This window comes from Carassius carassius, chromosome 44 (assembly GCF_963082965.1).
Source record: "Carassius carassius chromosome 44, fCarCar2.1, whole genome shotgun sequence".
Taxonomy (NCBI): Eukaryota; Metazoa; Chordata; class Actinopteri; order Cypriniformes; family Cyprinidae; genus Carassius; species Carassius carassius.
The window spans coordinates 16,231,701-16,259,683 of record NC_081798.1 but is presented as its reverse complement, the minus strand read 5'-3'; the positions used below and the strand labels follow the sequence as shown (position 1 = coordinate 16,259,683).

The 27,983-nt window shown below is 35.3% G+C and overlaps 1 protein-coding gene across 7 annotated transcripts in view; it reads left to right on the top strand.

Moving 5' to 3' along the window:
• cacna1da (calcium channel, voltage-dependent, L type, alpha 1D subunit, a) overlaps positions 1 to 27,983 on the top strand; it is a 117,603-nt gene that overhangs the window by 9,536 nt on the left and 80,084 nt on the right. For all 7 annotated transcript variants that reach the window (XM_059538442.1, XM_059538441.1, XM_059538438.1 and 4 more), the window contains exon 4: positions 27,150 to 27,289. In XM_059538442.1, coding sequence (XP_059394425.1) covers positions 27,150 to 27,289 — 140 coding nt within the window. The remainder of the gene's footprint in view (positions 1 to 27,149; positions 27,290 to 27,983) is intronic.

The following is a 27,983-nucleotide window of genomic DNA, read 5'->3' as shown; positions in this document are numbered from 1 at the left end:
TCTATTTTGTAAAATATTTATTTTTAAAATTAAATAAAAATACTAAAGTACATTTTCTTTAGCGTAAATTTAAATTTCTTGAACTCTTTTTCCTTTATTTTTTTGATTTCAAATCTGCAATAATCTGCTGATTGTGTTCTTTAAAAAGAGACCAACCTTAAGTCTGTATTCAAAAGCGTTCATGATTTATAACAATTTTAGTTTATATAGTGCATTATCATTTCTTTCTTCACTGCCATCTTTATAATGGCAGTGAATGGGGGCTGAGTTTTTGAAGCCCAAAAACCTGATTCCAAACATCATAAAAAGTGCTCCACATGGCTCTTAGGGGTGTTGTGACGAGTGGGGCGGGGCCGAGGGACATGGGAGCGAGGCCGGGGGAGTGATTGGAGATGAACTACACCTGTTCGTCCCACCGGTCTCGAGGCCCATGGAGGAGATGGAAGGATATAAAACTGGAGCGACGACAGTGAAGGACGAGAGAGGACCAGGCCTGGGCTTTTAGTTGTGTTTTGGTTTTTATTTTATGCGCACCAGTCGTCCGTGAGGGGCTGGTGCGCTGTTTTGTGTTTATTTTGTTATTAAAATGTTTTTGATTGTCCGCCGGTTCCCGCCTCCTTCTTCCGGATGAATATGAAGGTTGATATCGTTACAGTGGTGCCGAAACCCGGGAGAAGGAGGGACGCGCTGCTGAAGATCCCTCGCCGCTGTGGTGAATCCGCGGTGCCATCGAGCTGGCGAGGAGTGTGCCGCCATGGACGCTCGAGGCGGTGGACTGGAGCGAGTTGCCGGGGACGGGCGAGCTCGCTACCGGCCGCCCACGATGTGGAGAGACGGCTGCCGTCCGTGAGGGAGCGGAGGAGTCGGCGCCGTTCGCCAGGTGGCCGGAGCCTGCTGCCTCCGCCGGAACGGGGAGGAGCAGGGAACGGGGGACTCCTGCCGGCTGCCCAAAACCGGAGGAGCCGTCGCCGTCCACCGGGCGGCGGAGGAGTGTCGTGCCGTCCGCCGAGGGCCGTCCAGTGCCACCGCCAGGCACCGCGGAGGAGATCACCCAGCTGGTGGAGGGCCGAGCAGCGGTGCGTCTGGGAACCGGAATTTTTTTTTTTTTCTTTTTTTCCTCTCTCCCCTCTCTCGTCTCTGTCGCTCCTCCTTCCATCTCCTTTTCTCTCGCCTCGCCTGTCCTACCCCCAGGTTCCCGCAGGTCCCCGGGAGCGGCCCCCCCGGAGGGAGGGGGGGGGGGGGAGTAGAGCGCAGTCTCGGGAGTACCCCCCGGCCTGCGAGGGGCGATGGGGGTATGTGACGAGTGGGGCGGGGCCGAGGGACATGGGAGCGAGGCCGGGGGAGTGATTGGAGATGAACTACACCTGTTCGTCCCACCGGTCTCGAGGCCCATGGAGGAGATGGAAGGATATAAAACTGGAGCGACGACAGTGAAGGACGAGAGAGGACCAGGCCTGGGCTTTTAGTTGTGTTTTGGTTTTTATTTTATGCGCACCAGTCGTCCGTGAGGGGCTGGTGCGCTGTTTTGTGTTTATTTTGTTATTAAAATGTTTTTGATTGTCCGCCGGTTCCCGCCTCCTTCTTCCGGATGAATATGAAGGTTGATATCGTTACAGGTGTTAATAAAGCCTTCTAAGGTCAATCGATGTGTTTGTGTAAGAAAAATATCTATATTTAAAACTTTATGAACTGTTATCTGCACGTACCAGTTAGAAGAAGGTATAGATTACAGTTATTAAGTTTTAAATATGGATATTTTTCTTACAATCACCGATTCACTTCAGAAGGCCATTATTAACTTCGCGGAGCCATGTGGAGCACTTTTTATGATGGATTGATGCATTTTATTGGCTTCAAAATCTCAACCCCCTATTCACTGCCATTATAAAGCTTGGACAAGCTAAAATAAATCCAGTTGTATTCATCTGAAGGAAGAAAGTCATTTACATCCAGGATGTCTTGAGGGTGAGTAAATCATGGGGAAATTTTCATTTGTGGGTAAACGATCCCTTTAAGGGTATGATGTGTACATTTAAAGCCATTTTGAGGCATGAAGAAATATTTTTAACTGAGGAAAATACTTTAAATATATAATTTTGATGAGTTTAATATGAGTTTTTATTGATAAAATTGAGAATATACAGTATATTATTAGTTAAGTTATAGCAAATGAGGAATTTATTTGTCAAGAATTTGCATAATGAAGACCAAATATTGTTAGGAAATCAGGCTGGATTTCAGTTGTTTTATAATATATATATTTTTTCTTTTGAGAACAGGCGAATGAAAGACACACAAAGCCATGGCATTGTGATTATAAGTGTATATTCCTGGAAGGTCATAGAAGAAAATCTGTCACATTGTAATCTCTATGATCTTTTCTGAGAACAGATGCACGCTCAGACATTTTCTTTTCAAACTTGCTTAGCTTCCTTTCGACGAACTGCTTTGCTTGTACAGTTCAATTGATCTGATTTTGTTGTTCGATCTTGTGGCAGAGTGTGGCTCAGCACGAGGGCTTTGTGATTTGTGAATAGCTCTCATGGCTACTGGCACAGTTTAATTTAATGATTTCAGCATCTCAGACAGGAAATAGAAACGGGAGGCAGAGATATTGCTTCCTGGGTTTTTTCCCTCCTGAAGCATTTTGGGGCTACATTTGACAAAGTGTTTTGCATTTTTTTCTGTAAAACTTAGTTAGTATTTAAAGTTTCTTGAAATGTTCAAACTTGGCAGGTAATATTTCTGCTGGGCTTCGTTTGTAGTCTTATGAATGCGATCACAAGCAGGGCATTGTTCTTTTAATGCACACGTGCAACAGCAATAGACATCAAACAAACAACCTTGTCGTTGTTTTCCTCTTGCTTGATTATTTTTTTATGTGCTGGCTGTGCTATCTCATCCATCTGCACTCCCATGTGTGTGTTAAACAGCAGGAGGTAATCGCACAGCAAAATTTCATCAGAATCCCAGCAGGTATGATAACATACATCCCAGGCTGTCTCACACGGATGAGCAGAGGTCATACCGGAGACCCTATAGATACATTAGAGGGTCAGAGATGTTCCAGCAGCCAATATATAAATGTTCAATGAGGTTTTTATATTTTATATATTTTATTAGATGAATCATTTGTAATGTTGCTCTGTAAAGAATCACCATTAGCTTTGCTCATTCAGAACAAACCCATTACCTTAAGTCATGTAGTTTACACATTTTGATGATTTTCACCTGGCTGTGATAAAATTGATGGAAGAATTTAAGCTGATAAATGGACTTGAGACATACAGCATATAGACAAAGACACAGAGGGCCAGATTCATGAAACATTCTAAAATTCTTTGCTTTTTATCATCTTATTGTTCTTCTCTTTTTCTAGATTTATCCCCATGGGTAAGATAACTAAAGAATGTATTGGATTGTTTCAAATATGAAGCATTAAAGCATACAGTAACACTTTTTAAGAAAAAAAAATACCAACAGTGTCCTTACGAATATATTAAAGACTTCGAAAGAAGAATCTTTCAAGAACTACACTTAGGAACGTTCAATCTTTTTGTATTTATTTATTTTTTTGACAGTTTGGTCAAATTTTAGTTTGGGGACCAACTTTCTCCATTAACTATTAACTACAAGTTTTGCTTATTAATAGCTAGTAAGGTAGTTGTTAAATTTAGGTATGGGATAGGATTAAGGGATCTAGCAGAAAATAAAATAAACTAACTAGCCAATATGCTAGTAATATGCATGCTAATAAGCAAGTAGTTAATAGTGAGAACTGGTCCTTAAAATAAAGTGTTACTGAATTTTTTTGTGAATCTGGCCCCAGAATGGAGACTTTATTGTGGGTGTTTTTCTTAGGCCAGTATCTCATTTTATAATGTCTCTGTTTTTTTCCACTCATGCCTGCAGTTGTAAATAGCTTGCAAAGGTTTTGAAAGCTGTGATTTCTAATAGAAAGCGAGGAATAGAAGTAAATTGGTGCAAGCTAGCAGCACATTCCTTCCTCATATAATATTATACAAATGATTACAGAGACTGTCTATCGCTGGTTTTAGCACCACAGAGAACACCTCACACAGGACTGCATGAGGTTGTGCTGCTTTCAGAGCACGGAGAACTCAGAAATAGCGTCTGTGGCACAGATCAAGCATCGTTACTGACTAGAAAGCAGGTTGGTAATTCTCCATTTCTTCAGCTGGGCTTCAGTTTTAGTTGTGGTTATAGATGCAGCTCATGGGAGTTTTGTTTAGATCACAGACTCCAATTAGGGGTTCTGGTTCAGGATCAAACATCTCTTAGATCCAACAAAACTTTGTACTTTTTTTCAAAGCAAAAAACTTTATCACAGAGCGCACACAGACCCCACTCTGCCTCATGTGAACACAATGCCCAGGAGATAATATCCCAAGGAACTTTTAATGCATTCTTTAATGTATCGTTAGACTATATGCAACACTATCATTCAAAAGTCGGTCAGTTTTTTCTTAATTAGTACTTTTATTTAGCAAGAACTCATCATCATGCTTAAAAGTGATCATAAAGATATTAAGAATGTTTCAAACGTTTTCTGTTTGAAATATTTCCTGTTCTTTTGAGCTTTCTATTCTTCAAAGGACTTTGGAAAAAAGATGTATCATGTTTTACCAAACATATAATCAATTATATTTTTAATAATTTAGCATCAAATCATCGTGTTTTTCTGAAGGACATGTGACACTAAAGACTGGAATAATGATGATGAAAATTCAGCTTTGCATAACAGGAATAAATGACATTTTACAAATTGTAATAATATTTCACAGTATTACTGTTTCCACTAGATTTTGATCACATAAATGCAGCCCTGGTGAGCATAAACGTTTGAAAATCTTACTAACCACAAATGTTCATACTGTCATAAAATGACATTGAATACTGCAGCAGTACAGTATGGGAAATAGGACAGTCCTCCAGTGATTAAGTAGCAACCACCTGTTTAACGCCACACAGTTATGAATAATGCAATGCTTTTCAGTGTTTATTACAGGACCTTTTTATTTGTCATTCTGCCACTACAGAACAACGGTATTATGAGGTAATGTGTTATGAGGTGTTTCTGTGCCTCTTATGCATGAGTTTCTTGTGTATTAGGTGTCCTATTTCTAAGGGACTTAGGTATCTAAGGTATCAGCTTTCATTTGGCCTTTGTAGGTGATAAAGGGTTGAGTATTGGAGTATTGAAAGTGAAAACTCTCAAAGGAGTGTTCTGGGTTCAAAACAAGTCAAGCAACGACAGCGTCTGTGATGCACAATACACAGACAATCACTTTGACCTTCTCTTACTTTACATTAATGCACTTGGAATGAAAGTCAATAGGATACGATATTCAGGAAGGTTAAAAACAGTGATGTGAAGTTCAAATTTATTTTCTGTTTTAAGTGGATGAACTGCATAATTGAAGTCGACTAAAACTACTGTGTCACAAACACAGTTTTATTTATTAAATAATGGTTGGAGTTCTGTTATCTCTAGAATATTGCACTTCTCTCGGCCTATCAGATTTCAGGGCTAGAAAGAACTATTTTGAGTGTGTGTGTGTATATATAGTATGTATATACAATATATAATATTCACAGTGCTTAACTTTTTCCACATTTTGTTATGTTATATTACATAATGGATAAAATTTATTTATTTCCTCCCAATTCTGAAAAAATACCCTATAATGACAAAGTAAAAAAAAAAAGTTAGTTTGAAGTCTTTGCAAATTTATACAAAAAAGTTTTTTTTTCCCCTAAGGTTAAAGGAATAATCACATTTTTTAATTTTTAATTTTGACAGTAAACCTTTAAATAGTAAACCTTTGTTGTGCAGCACTTTGTTTGCCAAAAAAAAGGTTTCATTTTTTGATTGATTAGGATCAATTAAATGAATGTTGTATCATATGCCTTAATTTGATTACCAGGAAAATAGTAATAATAATAATAATAATAATAATAATAAACATTTTATTGGGCCCTATTATTGTTTTTTTTTGTTAATAGGACCCTATACAATAAAAAAGAAAAAGGAAAAAAAAAGAAAGAAAAAATAATAGGTTTAAAATACAGGACTGTAATTCTTTATTTTTGTTAATTTACCATTTACAAACTGATGTTTATTAGTCTTTTTTTAGAAATATCAATGGGATTTGTAAATTTGTCAAATACTGGCTTCGCTGTGCACCCCTGTTTATATGTATATGTATACATATATATAAACAGATTTGGAGAAATGTAGCACTACATCACTTGCTCACCAATAGATCCTCTGCAGTGAATGGGTCAGAATGAGAGTCCAAACAGCTTATACACTAATCCACACCACTCCAGTCCATCAGTTAATGTCTTATGAAATGAAAATCTGCTTGTTTGTAAGAAAAAAATCCATCACTAAGGCGTTTTAACTTTAAAATGCTAATAATGTTAAAGTCTCATCTGAATCAGGAAAGAAATATGTACAGATCAAGCACTGTTTGTAAGTGAAAACAAATATGAATTGTGATGTGAGAGGACAACAGAGGATGGACTTTTTTCACTGGTGGAAGCATTGTTATGGATTATGGACTCATATTTTGGCCAGAAAGAACAGTAATGCCTTAATGAGGGATTTGTTTCTTACAAACACAGCTTATCTCTTCACAAGATGTTAATTGATGGGCTGGAGTCATGTGGATTATTGTGATGTTTTTATTACTCTGATGGCACCCATTCACTGAAGAGGATCCAATGGTGATTTCTCCTAATCTGTTCAGATGAACAATCTTGGATGGCCTGAGGGTGAATAAATTACAGCTACTTTTTATTTTTAGGGAAATGTTTAATCCTTTAAATGTAATATTTAGCAAATCTCAAAAATAAAATGTATTTTTATAGTGCATAATTTCATTGACAGCATACCTAACTTATTTAACTTGACGTTTTGAACCCGGAACATTCTTTTAAGACTTTTAGTTTAGTTATTTAAGAGTTGCTTCAAGAGACTTACGTGTACATATTAAAATGTCATATACTGGAATGCAAGTAGCCTTCAATACTGCATATTAAAACTTATATATCACTAACCATAAGATTTTTGCTTTAAATAGATCATGCGTCAGTTTGCCAAAAAAGGAACATCTTCAGTCGAGTATATGAAAAGCAGTCAACACATGCTAAAGCCCCAAGCTCTTGGTCCACTAATGACGTACCTGACGGAGTCAAACATTCCCTAGTCAAGTATTCTCTACAATACTTGGGGTTAACGGTTACCCTTCTTTACATACAAAATGCTGCTCAGAAATGTGGCTTGCAGCAGGTATCAGTATTAAAACATAATTTGGTACCTTTAAGGTGCACAAGGTGACACACAGACTCTTTAGACACTCACATTTCTTTATCAGACACAAGCACTGACTCAGAGTCTGGTATAAGGTTATTCCTGACTGTTTCTTGCAGTAGATTGAAGGCTCCAGGCAGCTCCTGCTGTGTGCAAGCCTGCCCTTTTCATGGCCAATAATATTCACATTCTCCAAGTAGGGCTGGGCGATATACAAAAAAAAATGATATCTCGATATTGTCACATTTTTTACGATATTCGATATATATCTCGATATGTTTGCATTTAAATAATAAAAAATAAAACATGATTTTCTTTTGCCCATTAAAAAAAAAAACATTTAGATTAAACAGCTAATTTAAGCAGTTAAAAAATCTAGACCAAGAGATCACTTACTGCTTTTTATTAATGAATACATGTAGGCCTATATGTAACTGAAGCAGTGCAAATTAAGTAACAGTTACAGAAAGTGCATTCTGTCAACTTTTTAGTGCATGCAATTCACAATTTAAACTATGCAACTGGGATAAGTATTTTATTTTAATTTTTTAACAAGTTTTTAAGCTAAGAACACAAGTCTGTCAACTGTCTGTGGTTTTAAGAGAAGCTCTGTGGCATGAAACTATGTTCTTACTGAGTGTACTCACTATGTACTCACTAAAAACCCTCTTAGATGGGGAGCTAGTTGCTGAAGCACATAGCTATTTCTTATATATAAATATATATAAATGAATACCAAAGACTTTTGCATTTTCTCTGTCTATATTATGGAAACTGGTAAACATATCAGTGAAATTCCCCAATAGTAATTCCAAATGGCCATAGCCTATGTTTCTCTATTCAAACATCAGCGGTCGAGTACGTGCATTTATTTTGCGATCACAAATGCAAACAATACAGTTGAGATCTCACGACAGAACACAGACCGGCTGAACGACGCTTTCATTAGATCGCTCAATTCCAGCTTGTTAGTGTTTTCAGATTATCGTCGGCGGCTCTTCCGCAATAAGGAGTGAGCACGTGCGCGTGGTTGCCAGATTGCTTAAAATAAGCAAACACCGGGAAGAAAATGTATCCTAGTAACAGTAGAGCTCTGATTGGGAGATTTAAACTCTTGTTATCTGGCAACAGCTATCATTACAGCTCTCGTAGTAGAGGGGCGTAGGTATGGGCTGAAATATGTGCCACTAGAAACTGAATTTGAATTGCTAAACTTGAATAATTGCATTGAATAACTGAATTTGAATAACATAATTTGAAAGTGTATTGTTGAATTTGAATCATTGCATTGAAAATCTGAATCTGAATTGTATAATTTGAAATTGTATTTATTCAAAAACAGAATCTGAATTGTGGTCGAATAAAATTTGTCCAACAAAATTTGATCCTCACTTAAAGTTAAACTCTCTATATATCTTCACATTCACTTCTCACAATTCAGATTCAGTTCTCAAATTCAATTTCAAGTTACTGAGACAGACATCCGGGTAGTTGGAGGATGAAGGAAGAGCAATCCAGCCCAGATCGATAGATCGCGTTCATTGGCGCACAGGAGCCAATCAGCACCTACGTTTTGAAGCAAAGTACGTACCCACCATGAAACAAGGAAGAAGTGCTTGCCTTGCCGACTGACTTGACCACCATGGATCCGCCTGGGACAAATATGGTAATGATAATTTTTTTTTTCACGATCTAACGATCTTTAGTTTAATGGTGTAGCTGTTTTGTAGAAACGGGGGAAATTACATCTTTCTCGATGTGTTGCAAACACAGTAGCTATTATCCCACGTTTTTGTGGTTATGTACTAGCTCTGGTAACAACATCTTTGCTTGGCGTTTATTATTTCTAAGCATTTGCCTCTTCCTCCGGTGAAAATGTTGTTGCCGCCAAGTAGACTGGTCATGTCTTCAGCGTGATTATTTACGATAACTACTCCTCGTGATTGTCATTGTCAGGGTACTGCTTACTAAGAGGGAGAGAGAGAGTAGTAAGCCTGTATGTCTCACTATGTTTTGACAAGGAGACAACTCAGAAGTAGTCAATTCAACATATTTGCTCACAGATGCAATACCTTCCCATGGTCCTGTTGGGCCCAGTGCCCAACATCAAACTTTAGTATATTTTTTTAGTCAATAAAAAAAGTCAATATATTGTCGCATTTTAGTTAGATCTATCCCTCCAAGCATCTGTCTCCCCACCAATGGATTAATGCATTGACCAGTTAGATTTAATGCTTTTTAAATTGACTGAGCTGTTACCATAAAGGCTCACTGTGCTGTGTGATGTACATTTATTTTCAACAGTACAAAGGTTTTTTTTTGGTTGTCACTGTTCCCATATGATTATTATTGATCAGTTTGTCCTGACCATAGCAAAATTACTTTCTCTCAAAAGTCCACCTTTTAACTTAAACCTTTATATGTGGCTTCTGTACTGAGTTTATTGTACACATTTTTACATTTTAATTTTACATTATATTTCATTCTTGTGTTTTGTCATTTCAGCAAAGCTGACTTCATTCCTTCAACTTCAAAACCAAAGTGAGCATTTCTAGGTTTGTACGCTTCTATATTCTCCTTCAAATTTAAATAACCTAAGACTCTTAAACTTTTGGGGCCAAGTACCTCATATCATGTCAAAGAATCCAGGGATCACCTGTAAGCAATGACCCTACAGAAGCAACAAAAAAGTAAATGGCAAAAATATGCAAATACTAACACACAAGAGAAAGAATAATTCACGTACATACACCACAGTTTCTGAGAAACAAGAGGAAGGTGAAAGAATTTAAAGCAATGTTTGAATGCAAAATAGACTGAGTTGAACAGATTACATTTATGTCTGTTTAATTGTTTTTATAACAACATACACATAAATCATAACTTGATTTTGAAAGATTTGTAAACCGATGCTCTACGGTTAACAATGATTTTTGATGATTCCTGCTTCTGATGTCTTCTGACCCCGTTCTGCATGATGTCAAGAAAGTCTTCCAGCATACTGTACTGTATATTACACCGGCAGAGAGGAAATAATTATTGTTATTATATTACAGTTCCTAAACATTTTTATATTTTTCTTTACCACAGAAGCTCTGTCCCGAGACACTCTGGAGCTAGTTGAGACTGATGATTCCCCAATCTTCCACAATGGACTTCACATAGGATGAACTGTTTCCAGTTTCAGCAAAACAGCAAGAATTCATTGATGGATGACTGCACCTTAGAACTCTTCACTAACACTGCCTGCATCACCTGGGCCACAGAGAAAACAATGTTACTGCCTGTACATAGCACAATTAACCTTTAACCTTACAGCTGAATCAATGCAGTAACACTGTTAACTACTATTGACATTGTACCAAATGTTCAAACTGAATATACAGAGGAGAACTGGTCCCCAGTGTTTTTGATTAGTCTGGTTTCTCCAAAGGTTTTTTACTCCATTATCTACATCTTGCAGATTTTTCTTTATTAACCACTGTTGCCTATGGCTTGCTTGCTGTATGTATGAAGACTAAAGCATTTAGCACCAACTATTAAAATAGTGAGGGTGTTTTTGACCATATAGACACAACAGTATGTCTTTCTGTAAAGATTCTTTGAAATGTTATGTATTTCGAAAACTGTATAAATGGCTTACATTGATAGTGTGCATATTGCTTGAACATTTATATGTAAAAAAAAAAAATTCAGTAGAATTATTATTATAATGTCCTTTTTATGTACTGTGTTATATGTGTTAAACTCAATTACAATTGTAATTTCTGTCATCATAATTTAAATAGTGTGATAATTACTGTATGATAGTTTCTTAAATAATAGACAATCAGTAATTACAGTACATTAACTGCCTGTAAGCAAAACCATATATAACAACGTAATTAATTATTACACTTATTACGACCACTGGCATGGCACCAACATACCAAAACTCACTGGTTAAATCTTATGTGCCCTCCAGAAGTTTGCGCTTTGCAAGTGAACGACACCTCGTGGTGCCATCCCAAAGAAGTTCAAAATCACTCTCACTGACCTTTTCCTAGACTGTGCCCAGCTGGTGGAATGACCTCGTGATCTCTTATCACACCGGATCCATGGTGGTCAAGTCAGTCGGCAAGGCAAGCACTTCTTCCTTGTTTCATGGTGGGTACGTACTTTGCTTCAAAACGTAGGTGCTGATTGGCTCCTGTGCGCCAATGAACGCGATCTATCGATCTGTGCTCGATTGCTCTTCCTTCATCCTCCAACTACCCAGATGTCTGTCTCAGTAACTTGAAATTGAATTTGAGAACTGAATCTGAATTGTGAGAAGTGAATGTGAAGATATATAGAGAGTTTATTTTTAAGTGAGGATCAAATTTTATTGGACAAATTTTATTCGGCTACAATTCAGATTCAGTTTTTGAATAAATACAATTTCAAATTATACAATTCAGATTCAGATTTTCAATGCAATGATTCAAATTAAACAATACACTTTCAAATTAGGTTATTCAAATTCAGTTATTCAATGCAATTATTCAAGTTTAGCAATTCAAATTCAGTTTCTGGTGGCACATATTTCAGCCCATACGTAGAGCAGTCAGCAGTTACAGGTTCCTTTTTTGGCCATTCGGCGCGTTCTTTTGGGAAAGTATGCTTGAATTTGAAATATTCGATATTCCCGATATATTCAAATTGTACATCGTCGTCAAAATTATTCCGATAGTATCGCTAATATTCGATATATCGCCCAGCCCTATCTCCAAGCTTGCCCATACACACACACACGCCATGTTGTACATCACAATGGAAACCTTACATTCATTTCTGTAATTATTATTACTACACCAGCACGTTACCTCTTGCATTCATATTTGGGGAATTACTATGTGTGAAATAACATGGTACAGTGATTGTAATGGATGGGTGACATGACATTTCAAGCTGTGACAGTGTTGTCCTGCAGTGTGATTGTTTTAAAATGCACTTTTCTAATTCGTTCATAATTATGCATGCTGCTTTTTTTTTATTTCATATTAACTACATGTAGACAATTATAAATGTGTTTGTCACACCACAGGCTGTTTTAGTGAACTGCAAAAAAGTCAGGTGGGAAAAATTGGATGTTTGTCTTTTTACAGCACTTAAATTTTTACAACTATAAAAACATTGGAACATTTTAACTTAATAATTTCCAATTTTCATAATTTATGTAATAACTTAGGTTTATTTCATAATGCACATATTTTAAGTATTCCAATGTATTTCATAGAATAAAGATCATGGTAGTAGTGTCGTGAAATTAATTTAATTAAATTTTTATTTTTATTTTATTATTATTATTATTTAGTTTTTATTTCCACTGAATTTCATGGGAAATTACATATTTTATTTATTTACCTTTTTCCCCTAACCATCTAACTTTTTTAACCAATACTACACTGTCCGTGCCCCATTTATGTCAAATATTTAAACTCCGTTAATTTAAATAAGTTTTCCAACTGAATAATTATAATAAATAAATTGGCTTATAATAGAATTTTATTTAATATGTAAGATATTGTTAATATAAAAATAAAAGCAGAAGATTTTTATTTCACACAATTTTTATTCCAAAAAATAGTTTTTGTACCATACCCATTAATTTTTGTTTGTTGTTTTTTTATCCTGAATTTTCAAAAAGCATTAATTTGGTATTTTTTGAGAACAAATTAGTCCCTTTATAAATCTTGTTTCCATGAGCTTGGCCATAATGTAAATTTACACCATCGTTTCAACACAGTTGTCAGGTTTAACCTATATTAGAGTTACAATGAGATGAGCCAAGCTTAAAATAGAGCAAAATTTAAGATGCAATCAGTCCCAAGCACAAAACTGCACCATAAGAAGTATGGGGAAAAGACTGATCCATAAACCTGTTTTGAAGGAGAAGCCGCTGATTTCTCTGAGGAGAAATAGATGTGTGTGTGTGTGTGTGTGTTTGTGTGTCTGGCTGTGTTTCCGGACCCCAGCAGTGATAAAGGCTGAAGTGTATGTTTAAACACTTAGCTAACTGCTTATTTTCACCAGATGCGCTGACTTCCCAGTGCTCTTTATCTTAACATGTGGGTTTGACGGCTTTGGAAAGCCACTGTCCGTTCGTGTGTATATGCATGTGTTATATTGATGGGAATGTTTGATTTTGTGTGCCACACTGTGTATTTCATTATATTTCGTGTTATGTATTTTGATTAGTGTGATTCTGTGTAATGGTGTGTGAATGAGAGGAGAGAGAGAGAGTCTTGGATTTTGAACAACTTTACATGCTCTCAGTTCATTTACTAACATTTCAAATTGTATCTTTAATACTTTCAGGTATAGTTACAGCCATTCCATTTCTGAAGCCACATTTTCCACATTTACCATTAAGTCATTTTAGATAAAAGCATCAGTTAAATGAATAAATGAAAATGTCATACTCTGATGTAGAGACCGCATGAAATGCCAGTAGCATTCATAATCTTAAACATTTCTGATCAAGTAATTTTAGTGAGGAAAAACTATTACCTGGGATTTGATGTTATCTACTGTCTACTTTATAGAACAATATGGTTTTTTGAGGGCCGATGCCGATACCGATATTAGAGGAGTAAACAAATACAGATACCGATATATCGGCTGATATTCTTCATGTGTAGGCTATACTATAGTACAGAATAGTCCGAATATATTTTGAAAATATTTACATGTATTAACATGCATGTATTTATATGTGTTTAATTGATATTATATATAAATATATGTAATATTTTTAATATAGAAATATAACATTCTTAAAAATATACATGCATGTGTATGTATTTATATATACATAATAAATATACACAACACACACATATGTTATGTAAACAAAAACTTTTATTTTGGATGCGATTTATTGCAATTAATCATTTGACAGCACTAATAGATACATTATGTAGATACATTAGATTTGTGTTTTCAGAAATGTTATGATAATCAATGGTTACCAAATGATGGAATAAAACATTAACAGTTTAATTAAGCTTTTAAAATGCAATCCAATTACAATTTTACAATATTTTTGTATTATTATTTTTAGCAATTGCTGCACAACAGATTTACTATTAAAATTAAACAATTCCTGTTTTTTCCACCCTCATTGTATGGAAAAGAGCTGCTTAGTTGTGTTCAATGAATGACAGAGTTACAGTATATGGATTTGACCTGAGGATGTTTTAAATAATGACAATTTTTTTTTTTTCGGCTGAGCTATCCCTTTAACGCTCTGTTTTAAATGTTTCTGCTTTCGATAGTCCCCTCTGTTCAATCAGAGGCCAATTTTTTACGAGAAATTCCTTTGCTCCAGAGGTCATTGTGTGATAGATGAATATCTGAATTGAATCCGAGATGGAGTGTTGAATTGCAGTATGAAGGCAAATTATGTTTTTAGGGAGATCTTTGGTGCAGGAGATTTATCTCCTTGTTAGTATTCAGTCATTTTTTTGCATGTGCCTGCTCTCCGCTGCCGCCCCCTCACACTGCCCCTTAGTGGTTAGGGGTGGAACAGCGCTCCAAAGACCGCCAGATTCTGAGCGGCGCTGCATCATGTGTAAGGATGCGGTTTGTTGCTGGGTAACTGAGCACGAATTCAACGTTCAGGATTGCACGGCTGAGAGAGAGAAAGAGAGGAGGTAAAATAGATGCTGCATTCAGCTGCCTGTCTTCATGCATTCAGGGTTTATCACTGCAAGGTCATTGGAAATACTGCCATATTTCTATAGCGTGTTTGTGATCAGGATCTTTTCTCTTTGTGTTCCCTTCTTTTTGGAGAAAAGTACTTCCTGTGCTGGTATGCGGTTGTTTGTCACTCTTGTTCAAAAAGCCCACACACACACACACCGTAGGAGGTAGAGGGGCAGCTCTATGAAGTGGTCTCCGCTCCCTCCAGCTTTCCTGGTGTGTACTGAACGGTATATACAGACAAGAGAGAAATAAAGATAGAAGTAGATGATGTTGAGATTTTTCCCGGTCTTTTGGAAAGTTTCAGCTGTGTCACAACACTTCTACTGCTTTGAAACCTTAACATCACTAGTCAGATGACATCAAGACCTTGTATGCAAATTTATGTATTAAAACTAGGCACTCTCAGTGCTCTTAACACTTTAACTTTATTTAGAGTGATTAATTCTATTTATTATAATAAATAAATTATTGAATAATAGATGGTATATTTATATAATATCTTTTTTTTTCAATTGCACAAATAATAATGGTGGCCAAAAGTGCACAATATTTTGTTTAATTTGTTTAATTTGCCATTCATATTATGAGGAACATGTTATATTGGGGAGAGAAAAAAAGTGCTTTTTAACTGCTTAAATTAGTTGGCAAAAAAAAAAAAAAACCTACAACTTATGGTGGAATATTGGATTGATTTAATATTCAATAAAAAATGCATAGAAAAACAAAAAGCTAACAGGAAAAAGTATACCTTGACTAAAATATTATCAGTTATTAATATTTCATTGGTTCCCTCTTGTATTTGATTAGCTGTCATTCTCATGCACATTCCTTAATACAAATGTATCTGCTTCAAACTGAATTTATAACATTTATTGCTGTGGACTGTAGGTCATTGATAAGCTTCTGTTCAGTGGAATCAATAAGCAATCAATATATTGACTTCAATATATATATATATATATATATATATATATATATATATATATATATATATATATATATATATATATATATATTTATATTTATTCATTAGCAAATATTGTCTTTGATTTTTCTTTATTTGGAGACCTCTATCTAAAATTGTTATAGGGGTGAGTGATATAACCAAAATCTTATATGACGTTATGAGTCGTTTTATTTTATTGTAACATTATATCACAATATAGTTATTTTTGCTTTAAATAAGGTCTTTATGATATCAACATTTTTGATACCATAGAAATTCTTGTCAATTACCTCTCACCAATATCACAAAAAACTAATACTAGCCAAAAAAAAACAAACAAAAAAAAAAAAACCTCAAGCTCAGTGTAGACAAGAAAACAACTTATACAGTAGAACAAATAAAATAAGAAATTGGACAATTAATGGAATGAATTAAAACACTGCATATTCTTCACTGTGTAAATTAGATATATATTTCCTCTTATTAAAGTTACAAATGTGATGTAGTCAAGATCAAATAAAGATTTTCTCTCATTTGTTGCTTGATTAGCAAGAATGACAGACAGCAGGAATATTAGACTGCTGTCACTTTAAGAGCTGCCTCGATCCAACATACTGTTGCAAATCTGTTTTTTTCACAGCTGTTTGCTTTCACTTGCAAAGATGGCCCTTTTGACACATACAAGTGAGTTCTTTTTCACTGCTGATTGTGTTTCAACAGCTTAAAATAACTTGTTTTCAAACTGCAATGCTAATAATAATGTAATGTCATGAGAGCGTGTAACCACAATGATATATTTCTACCAGTTAATCATGTCTGTCAGTATATTGCCCACCCCGATATTGTTATATGCAATTATTCTGAATAATTAATTAAAGACATAACAGGTAGTTAGTATGAAGTATTAAAATGTCTAATCCATTCAAAGCCCTAATTTAAACTAAATTTAGTAAACTTGGTTTGCGCATAATTTGTGCTTAGATTGATTTCTCAAATCATGCATCTTTTTGACGTGAGGTGTGTTTTGTATTTGCATTTTTTGGACTATAAAATCACTTATTTTGTATGTATATGCATATATAAAAAGTGCATTTGTTTATGTGCACTGTAGCAGTGTGCTAGAAAACATTCAGCTTAGCAACCACATCTACTATGCATTTGTTTTTTGTTTTTGTTTGCATGGGCAAATCCCACTCGTAAAATATAAAAACAATTGTTTATGTTTATGTCTTGTAATCTGTATGAAATATTTTTTCAAATGACTGATATAAGTCATAGTTGATTTATTGAGAGTCTGTTGCCAGATGAACGTAGTGCTGGTATGTGCCATTTATTCTGTTACTTTGAACATTGTGATGTTTCCAGGACAGGGCTCCAAACAAAAAAAATCGTTGGCTCTTATAAGAAAAAAACTTAGGCGCAAAATTATTTTTTAAGGTGCAACAGAATAAACATGTTTTGTTTATTTTATTATTATTTATAAAAAAAATTTTTTTTTTACATTTTAACATTTGAATCGTCCTGTCATGTATTTATGTGTCATCTTTTGTTGACTTTATCAGCATTTGAATCCATCTTAGGGTCCTCCTCAATGCATCCTGTTAATGTAGTCATACACTCTTAAAAATAAAGGTGCTTCACAGTACCATAGAAAAACCTTCTGTCTAAATGGTTTCATAAAGAACCTATAACATCTGAAGAACCTTTACGTTTGTCAAAAGGTTCTTAGTGGGGAAAGAATGTTCTTCAGATTATAAAAAGTTGAGAAAGAGATGGTTCTTTAAAGAGCCTTTAACTGAATGATTCTTTGTGGAACCAAAATGGTTCTGTGAAGAATTTTTTAAGAACCTTTATTTTTAAGAGTGCATGTCTTTCATACTTTCAGCCTGTTAGTGTATTCTTAATTATAAAGTAAAATGCAATTTTATAGGAGGGGTTGAATCATGAAGACAACAGGTTAACAGGTTAGCACATAAATATAGCAGAATGTTCCCCTTTATAGTTATTTTTCTAGCTGAATGATGAACTTATGGACACCAAATAGTTATTTTGAGGTAAATGTATATAACGTTGCAATGTTTTCAAGCTTTACATGTTTTCCGCAGTTTGAAACACTGAATGAACTTTTACACAAGACATTTCAGTAAGTTGTACTGTAGACTCTCTTATAAAATAGCCTACCTTTTGATGTTTATCCATGTTCATTATGTACTATAGTAGTAAAGAAAAAAGGTATGATGCTTTAACTGAATCGCTAAATCGTGATCGCACCTGCCTCATTAAAGAGCGCCAACACTATTTATTGTTTGATTTTCTTTATGAATTTGGAATAATTGTAAAGCTGATACTTTGTTTATTAAAAGTAACAAAGCACAAAGTTTTGCAATTACTGGATGGCATGTGCGCTTCAAATAATGAAGTTCATGCATTAACAGAACACAGCAAAGACCTAAGATCTTGTTAACCAGAAAAAATATTATTAATGATTATAAACAAGAATTGTTAACGATATTGCCAATATCCACACAGCTGACAGCTAGTTACATGAAATAGACGCTGTTTTTATACTCTTTCACTTCTTACGTCTCCATCATTTCAATCTCTCTCGTGCTGCTGAGCTGTGTTTAGCAGGTGTGCATCATCGCTGCTGCGCGGCAGAGATGATGAAACTCTTTTTTCCACTAAAACTTTGATGCGCATCATCTCAGTTTAATACGTGAACAGATGAAACAAAACAATCAGGGAAAAAAGGCATTACATGCAAATTTTTAAGTGATGACATATAAATACATAGGCCTAGTCGCCAGTGGCGACCTCAGCAAAAACTTCATTCTCAATTTAATATTTATGGTCTCATTTTGGAGCCCTGCAGGATGATAAATGACATGATGTCACTCTGACTCATGTCATGGCAGCTAATCGCCACATTCACACATTTGCCTGCTTGTGTGTGTGTGTGTGTGTGTTTGTGTGTGTGTATGTGTGTGTGTGCATGTGTTTATATGCTTCATTTCAAACCTATGGTTGTGCTAAATGGCATGCAATATTTACAGATTATCAAAACATTAAAAAAACAAATCAGAAGCAGATTAGCCTTTTTGATGGATCAGCATTTAGCATTTGTTTATTGCATTTTTCTGCTCACATTTTTATGTGAATCAGTTTATTATTAATTTAATAATTTTATTAAGATTTAATGGATTCATCCTAAAAGATTCCTCATACACTGATTTTATTTTGTGTTTCCACTCTATCTTATCCATTTTTATCCATTGCAGGAGCTACAAATTAAAAAAGAAATAGTTACTCCTAAAATGAATTATTTAGGCCTGTCAGTAATGGTTATTTGGGTAATCGAATAAGTGGTTGATTATTCTGGTGATCAATCGAATCATTCTGATCATTTTTGTGGTGATAAAAATAGAGCTGACCGAATTATGAATTTACAATAGCACTATGCTTTATTATGATTTTTCAATGGTTTTAATAGCTATTTCATGCTTTTCATGGATTCTTGTATGTATTTTGCTGGTTAATTGCCATGGGAAAAATGCAATAGAGGAATTATCATTCAATGATAGTTTCTTTCTTCTGCTGAACACAAAATAAGATATTTAATGCTGCTTCATGCTGTTCTTGTCCATATAAGTCATATGGACCACTTTTATATTGATTTTGTGTCTTTTTAGAGGTTTACAACCCCTGTTTACCATCTATTTACTTTCATTATGTGGAAAAATAGCAGCATGGACATCTCAGAAACATCTCAAAACATCTTATTTTGTGTTTCTTGCAAAGAAACAAAGTCATATTTGTAAGGAGGTTAAATTTATTTTTGTGTTAAAGGACTAGTTTATCTAAAAAATAAAATTCAATATTCCACAAGTAATTCACACAGTCCATCAATTAACGTCTTGTGAAGCAAAAAGCTGCGAGAAACAAATCCATCATTAAGGCACTTTAACTTGAAACCAAATCACTGTATGGCTTTAATGAATGAAGAACGATTTTAGATTTTATTTTGCTCTCAACAAATATCCAGACAAACAAATATACCACAACACTAACCAAACAATTAAAACAGACTTCATTAACATAAAAGGGATTTTAAGCTTTTGATGTTGAAGGTGAAATTTGCATGTGTGGAACTCTAGGGCATGTGTTTGTGAGATGTTTTTATTTTAGTAAACTAGCTGATGATGGTTTGTGTGTGTATGAGAGAGAGAGGGAGTATGTACAGTTAGTCTTTAGAACATAAATAAGCAGAGATGAGTCAGAGAATTTATGGATTGCCCCACAGGCCTCTGTTTTCCTCTCTCTCTCTCTCTCTTTCTCTGTATTCTCACACTCTGCGGATGGATGAATGAAGTAAAGTCGTGGCCAAAAGTTCTGAGAATTACATAAATATTAGTTTTCAAAAAGTTTGCTGCTAAACTGCTTTAAGATCTTCGTTTCAGTTGTTTCTGTGATGTACTGAAATATAATTACAAGCACTTCATACGTTTCAAAGGCTTTTATCGACAATTACATGACATTTATGCAAAGAATCAGTATTTGCAGTGTTGGCCCTTCTTTTTCAGGTTTTTGTTTGTGCACCCGCCTCTTGAGGATTGACCACAAGTTCTCAATGGGATTAAGATCTGGGGAGTTTCCAGGCCATGGACCCAAAATTTCAACATTCTGGTCCCCGAGCCACTTAGTTATCACTTTTGCCTTATGGCACGGTGCTCCATCGTGCTGGAAAATGCATTGTTCTTCACCAAACTGTTGTTGGATTGTTGGAAGAAGTTGCTGTTGGAGGGTGTTTTGGTACCATTCTTTATTCATGGCTGTGTTTTTGGGCAGAATTGTGAGTGAGCCCACTCCCTTGGATGAGAAGCAACCCCACACATGAATGGTGTCAGGATGCTTTACTGTTTGCATGACACAGGACTGATGGTAGCGTTCACTTTTTCTTCTCCGGACAAGCCTTTTTCCAGATGCCCCAAACAATCGGAAAGGGGCTTCATCGGAGAATATGACTTTGCCCCAGTCCTCAGCAGTCCATTCACTATACTTTCTGCAGAAGATCAATCTGTCCCTGATGTTTTTTTTTGGAGAGAAGTGGCTTCTTTGCTGCCCTTCTTGACACCAGGCCATCTTCCAGAAGTCTTGGCCTCACTGTGTGTGCAGATGCGCTCACACCTGCCTGCTGCCATTCCTGAGCAAGCTCTGCACTGGTGGCACTCCGATCCCGCAGCTGAATCCTCTTTAGGAGACGATCCTGGCGCTTGCTGGACTTTCTTGGACGCCCTGAAGCCTTCTTTACAAGAATTGAACCTCTTTCCTTGAAGTTCTTGATGATCCTATAAATTGTTGATTTAGGTGCAATCTTAGTAGCCACAATATCCTTGCCTGTGAAGCCATTTTTATGCAACGCAATGATGGTTGCACGCGTTTCTTTACAGGTCAACATGGTTAACAATGGAAGAACAATGATTTCAAGCATCACCCTCCTTTTAACATCTCAAGTCTGCCATTTTAACCCAATCAGCCTGACATAATGATCTCCAGCCTTGTGCTCGTCAACATTCTCACCTGAGTTAACAAGACGATTACTGAAATGATCTCAGCAGGTCCTTTAATGACAGCAATGAAATGCTGTGCTGAAAATGAAATTTTCATGGCAAAGAAGGACTATGCAATTCATTTGATCACTCTTCATAACATTCTGGAGTATATGCAAATTGCTATTATAAAAAATTAAGCAGCAACTTTTCCAATTTCCAATATTTATGTAATTCTCAAAACTTTTGGCCACGACTGTAGAAGGGTAATAGATTGGGAATGCTGTAGAGGGGTAATGGATTGGGAATGCTGTAGAGGGGTAATGGATTGGGAATGCTGTAGAGGGGTAATGGATTGGGAATGCTGTATCACATTGCCCTCAACCGCATATCGCTTAATGCAGCTCTTCTGCTCCTGTTTGTTTATTTGATATTTAAATTAGTTTCAGTGTTGTTTATTTGCACAATATGACAAGTTAAAGGCTGTTTTGTCATTTAAAGTAGCCATATTTAAAATATGAAATTGAATCAGTGTTTTTCCTTGCTCTTTGACTGAATCTCACAGAAACGTGCCCAGGTCATGTTTTGCCTTAAAGTCGGAAGAAAATATATATATATTTTGCATATTGGAAATAAAGTATATTTTTAGCACCATTGCAACATTTTCCTCCAAATGTTCATTAATATGAGGCATCTTAAACATTTTATATTAAAAAAGTTGCATCGTAAACCTTGTATAAAGTAAAAGTAAAAGTATATATATATATATATATATATATATATATATATATATATATATATATATATATATATATATATATATATATATATATATACATATATATATATATATATATATATATATATATATATACACACACACAGGCCATATATTTTCACTTGAAACAACTGTTCTATATCAGATGCTTCTTTTAAAAAAGGCTTCTGCTTGAGCAAGAGCAGGGCTTTGGTTTTATGGCTTGTTTTTATTTACTTTTGCCCTTACACTTTAACACCGCAATACACTGCATCTCCCTGCATCCATGCATCTTACATTACACACTGACATTACTGATGTTTTCCAATACATAGTTGTTTTCTTTATTGTTTTCTTTACTTTCTTCATGTGACTCTAATTCTTAAATAAAATCATATTTTAAGTCAACAATTTGGTTTGCGTTTGTCCTCTGTTTGTTGCTTCCCTTAAGTCATTGGTCGTAACAGCTTGGGGGCTCGTCCGGGAAAACTTGAAATGAGTGAAAAATACATACCTGTACTTTGCTCTTCCATGCAGTTAGAAAATATATCTTCACTGATCAAATTTAATTAGAGAGCTACTAATTCCAACTTTGCTTTTTCCAACTCGATCTTACCTTGTTCAGAACGGTGTTTTGATTTCTAATGTAAACTTTTCTGTAAAAGCAGTAGTTCTTTTTGTTGTTCAAATTAACAGACTACTTCATTTTTGAAATGCCTTTTTCAAAGAAATTTGTCCTTAAGATTACTTTAATATTCTCTTTGAGCCTCTTATAGTAAATTACAATTTCATATCGATCTGCAATCTTTAATAATCCGTTGTACAGTTTTTACATTAACAAAAAAATCTATATCAGCCATGAAAAACAATTGCCAGAAATTAATTATAAAGTGCAATTAAATAACAAGAGTTTTCCCTTTACCTATATTTTAAACAACTACCTACCTCAACCCTTGTCTTCATGTGATTACTTGTGGGGGGTATGCACTGCAGGGTGAATGACACAACTGGTAAAACCAGTTACATCTTTAACACCACAGATGTGCTCCCGAAACAAATACCGCTACATTTTCACCGCAACACCTGAATCGCAGAGTGCGATGTGTGGGACAACTCTTGATGGGTGGGTAGAGACTCGTGTGTGCGGGATGTGGGAGAATAATTAGGGTGTGCTCACACTAGGCAATTTTAAACCCCAAGGCATGTTCATTTTACTAGTGTGATCACTCCGTTTAGTAGTCCCTGGCTCGGTTGGCAGAGGTGGGCCAGATTGCGTTTCAGTTATATATAGATCAGTGAGTGTGAGCGCAGAGCCTCAGATACGTGGTGCATGATTGCATGAATATTTCTGAGCGGCAAAAGCGATAGATGTGTAAAGCAATTTATTGTGAGAGGGCCGTGTGTTAGCACGTCCCACACGACTCAAAAGAATGCACTCCACTGTGCTGAGCAAGCTCTTCTCTGCTGTCTTCACGTGCTATTTGAAACTTACTATTTCTTATGAAGTCGTGATTATGAGCTCATTGCATTCTTTTCTGTTAAAAATAACAGTGGACAGTGGTTTGTGAATGGTGAGGCTTAGCCTAAATAATTTGATTGGGAGCATCCCCTCCTGTGACCCACGATTTGTCTGTATGTGTATTCAGAGCCAGTGAGCAACAGACTTTCATAATAATAAAAACTTCGTTAACGTGTGATAAAATAATTATACAGTAGTATACAGTAGGTTCACTTAATGTGTACATTTATTTAACATCTTTTGTTGGTTAACATTAATGACACAGATAGGTACTTAATTAATGCTGTCCCTTTTAGACGGAAGGCATGCATGTAATACTGACATACTTTTCACACACCTGTTTACTTCACTTGATCCATAACCAATTGTATTTACGTTAAGATACTCTACATGATAGGCATTTGAACTGCTGTGTGTGTATTTGATCACTGAGAACTGATCGCGTGCTGTATATGAGAACTGAAGAAGTGGAGCATGCGCAAGAGAGAGTGCACTTCTATAAGTGCGATTCCACCTATCCTTTAAGTTAATTGACAACAAATTGTGACTCCCGGGAAAAACGGGGTGTCAGTTCACCTTATCCCTACCTCTTCGAGAGGCCATTGTTTAAGATTACTAGGTCAAGTTTGGGTAGTCTATCCATCCACTGCGGCTGCCATACTGAGACTATATGCAAATACCCCTTCTCGATTGCAATTCAATGACAGGGACGCACATTTTGAAGATTGTTGTTAACGAAGATGCAGCATAAATTTTGTCATAGTTTTTATCATTATATATTAGTATATAGTATATTAGTGTATTAGCTCGTCAACATCCTGTTTTAGTCACAGAAAAAAATGTTTTAGGATGAATAATTTTCATCCTCATCTTCGTTGATGAAATCAACACTGACATGAAGAAAGTAAACAAAAGCAATAAAAAACAACAATTATGTATTAGAAAACATCAGTAAATTCAGTGTGTAATGTAAGATGCTTGGATGCAGGGAGATGTAGTGTATTGCGGTGTTGAAGAGTGAGGGCAAAAGTAAACGCAAGCCACAAAACCAAATGTCTAAACTGAAGCGCTGCTCTGGCTCAAGCGGAAGCCTGTTTTTAAAGCATCTGTTAGAGAACATGTTTCAAATGGCTGCCAATCAAAGTAGTTTGTGGGCTCAATGGTGATTCCATATATCTTTTATCTTCTATATATATTAAACATTATCCTATTATATTTTTATATCCCACTTTATATATGGTGATTTATTTATTTTATTTTATTTGTTTATTCCAATCGTAATTTATTTGATTTACTAATTAAATCTGTATTGTTATTGTTATCCTGAAAATTTTTTTAGGTGGATAGATAAGTTAGAATTTTGGCAAGTGCATTTGTTTGTGTCTGTCATTTGTTTTTCTGTGTCATTTGTTTCTGATGGCCTCTTTGACAACCTGTATATGTATATATTTCATTTTCAGTGCTGCAACTTCTTCTCTCCGCTGCTGTCCCTCATATAACTCTCTCTGTCTCTGTCTGTAGTAGCAGGATCATTGAGCCCGGGTTATTCTTTTCCCGCAGTAATAAAAGGCTCTTTCTCTGATACACAGGGCTAAGTGCTTCATTCAGTCGTCTGTAAAATGTTGGCAAAACGAGGCCCACAGCGTATAAAAGCTTCCCAAATGTCCTTACACTTAAACGCACACACGCCAACTAACCTCTTTCATTGTGCAACCTTTGCTCAGCTGTCACACACATATAAAGCAGAAAGCTTGAGTCTCTTTGTGTGTGTTTATAAAGAGATGCTATTTGACAAGTTAAATAGCTGTGTCTAACACCATCATTGCACAGAAAACAACCCACTAGCCACTGCCACGACTGAACCGCATGCTTTAATGCTTCAAAAACACTACGCTTTCAGTTTTAGTAACATACTTTAGCACTATTGTTAAGGTGTTGTGGAGTAACTAAGAGGCAAATCACATGGAATGATATTTTCCCTCATAACATATATTCAATGACATTTCAGCTGTCATTGATCTGTTTATGCTTGTACAGTTTCTAAGACACAGACTTAAAAGGGTGATGATATATAGGATCATTTAGATTATGTTTCTGGTTGTGCTATGGAGATTCTAGCTTATGAAGTTTTTAGCATCAGAAAAAGTTAATTTTAGCAACAAAAAAATATATAATTTTATATATTATATATTTATAATATATAATCTTTATATTATGTGATGAACACTTTTTTAATTATCATTTGTATTTTACGGAGCCCCGCACATGGCATGCAGGAAAAAAAGTAGGCTAAATCGTGTGCACGATTTACTATTTCGTTCCCTCGATTTATAAATTGTCCGCACAATTTACTAATTCGTTTCCTCGATTTGCTAAATTGTGTACTCAATTTATATATCGAGAGAATGAATTAGTAAATTGTGCGCATGATTTAGCAAATCGAGGGTACAAATTCGTAAATCGTGAGCACGTTTTAGGACATCGAGGGAACGAATTCGTAAATCGTGCGCACAATTTATTTATTTTTTCTTGAATGTCATGTGCGGGGCTCCGTAGTATTTTATTTTTGAGTTATTTCACAGTTCAGATTTTTTTTTTCTCAGAGTTTATATCTCACTTTTTTATTGTAAGTTCACATATGGCTTTTCTATGTTAACCCCTCCCCCCCTCCTAAAAGCTGAATAGTGACTTTTTATCTCACAATTCAGATTTGATAAATTGTATAAAATTGCAAGAAATAAACTCTTATTTATTAATTTATTAATTCTTTATATATCACAATTCAGAGTTTTTGCCTGCCATTTAATAATTAATAATTTATTCATAACTCATAATATTAATTTGATATAAACAGAATTGATAGGAAAAAAGTCAGAATTGTGAAGTAAAAAGTCACAATCACCTTCTATATTATAAGCTTCCTTAAATATATTTACGTCAAGGACTTTACAATTTTTTCTATTTCATTACCACTTTAAACTTAAAAAAGTGATAATTTCATCTAATTAATTAATTAATGTTTAATTACTTATTTTTCACTTTGAAATTATTAATTTTGTTGACACCTCTGACTGTGTTCACCTGGGTTGTAAAGACCTACACTGAAAAACTGGCTGCTCAAAGTCATTCAGCTGTCTTGTGGTTCTGATTTTGTGATCAAACAAATCCCAAAAAGTTCATGTGTGTATGTGTTTGATGGAGGATTGCATAGCTTTGGTAGTGAGCTGTAATGTGTCTTTGAATTTATTGTACACTCTCAACAGTTGTTCATCTTATTGATTGGCTTCTCTCTCTCCCTCTTCTGTCTCCCACAGGAAACAGTTGAATATGCCTTCCTTATCATTTTCACTATCGAAACCTTCCTGAAGATAATAGCATATGGCTTGGTGATGCATCAGAATGCGTATGTCCGAAACGGATGGAACATGATGGATTTCGTCATTGTCGTCATAGGGTATGTTTTATCAAGAGCCCGACCGATATAGGTTTTTTGGGGCCGATACCGATATTAGGGAATAAAAAAAATGCAGATACCGATATATAGGCAGATATTCTTTGTTTATATTATAGTACAGTACCAGTCAAAAGTTTGGACGTTACCATTCATGTGTCCAAACATTTGACTGGTACTATATATAGAAGACAGTATATACATAAACAGAATATATAAACATGAACACATTTTTTTATAATGATCACTCAAATGTGGTGATCAAACACTTATAATGACATGACAGAGATATGTAATGGAGACAATAAACTTTACCATCCAAAATGAGTCTGACATCAGTGCACTGAACAGTAAAGTTGAAGTTTCTTCAACTTTAATTCAATTCAGTTCTATTCAACTTTATTGCATTGAAGTTTATTTCACTTCGGAACATTTCATTCACAGATTTGTGCTTCTGTCTTCACAATCAGATGAAACTTACTAGAGAAGTGTGAACTATGAGATAATATAGGGGAGCACGGGGCACAAAGTAATGTGGGGTTAGTTGTAACACGTGGTTTGAATATTTATTTTACCATAGTAAAATTTCAATTCTTGCTTAAGTATATTTTTCAAATTTCCAAAGATTTTCCATAGACTTAAGCTTTAAAGCGTTTCATCCAGGTCACCAGTAGCAAACAATGGAGCATGCTCTGCT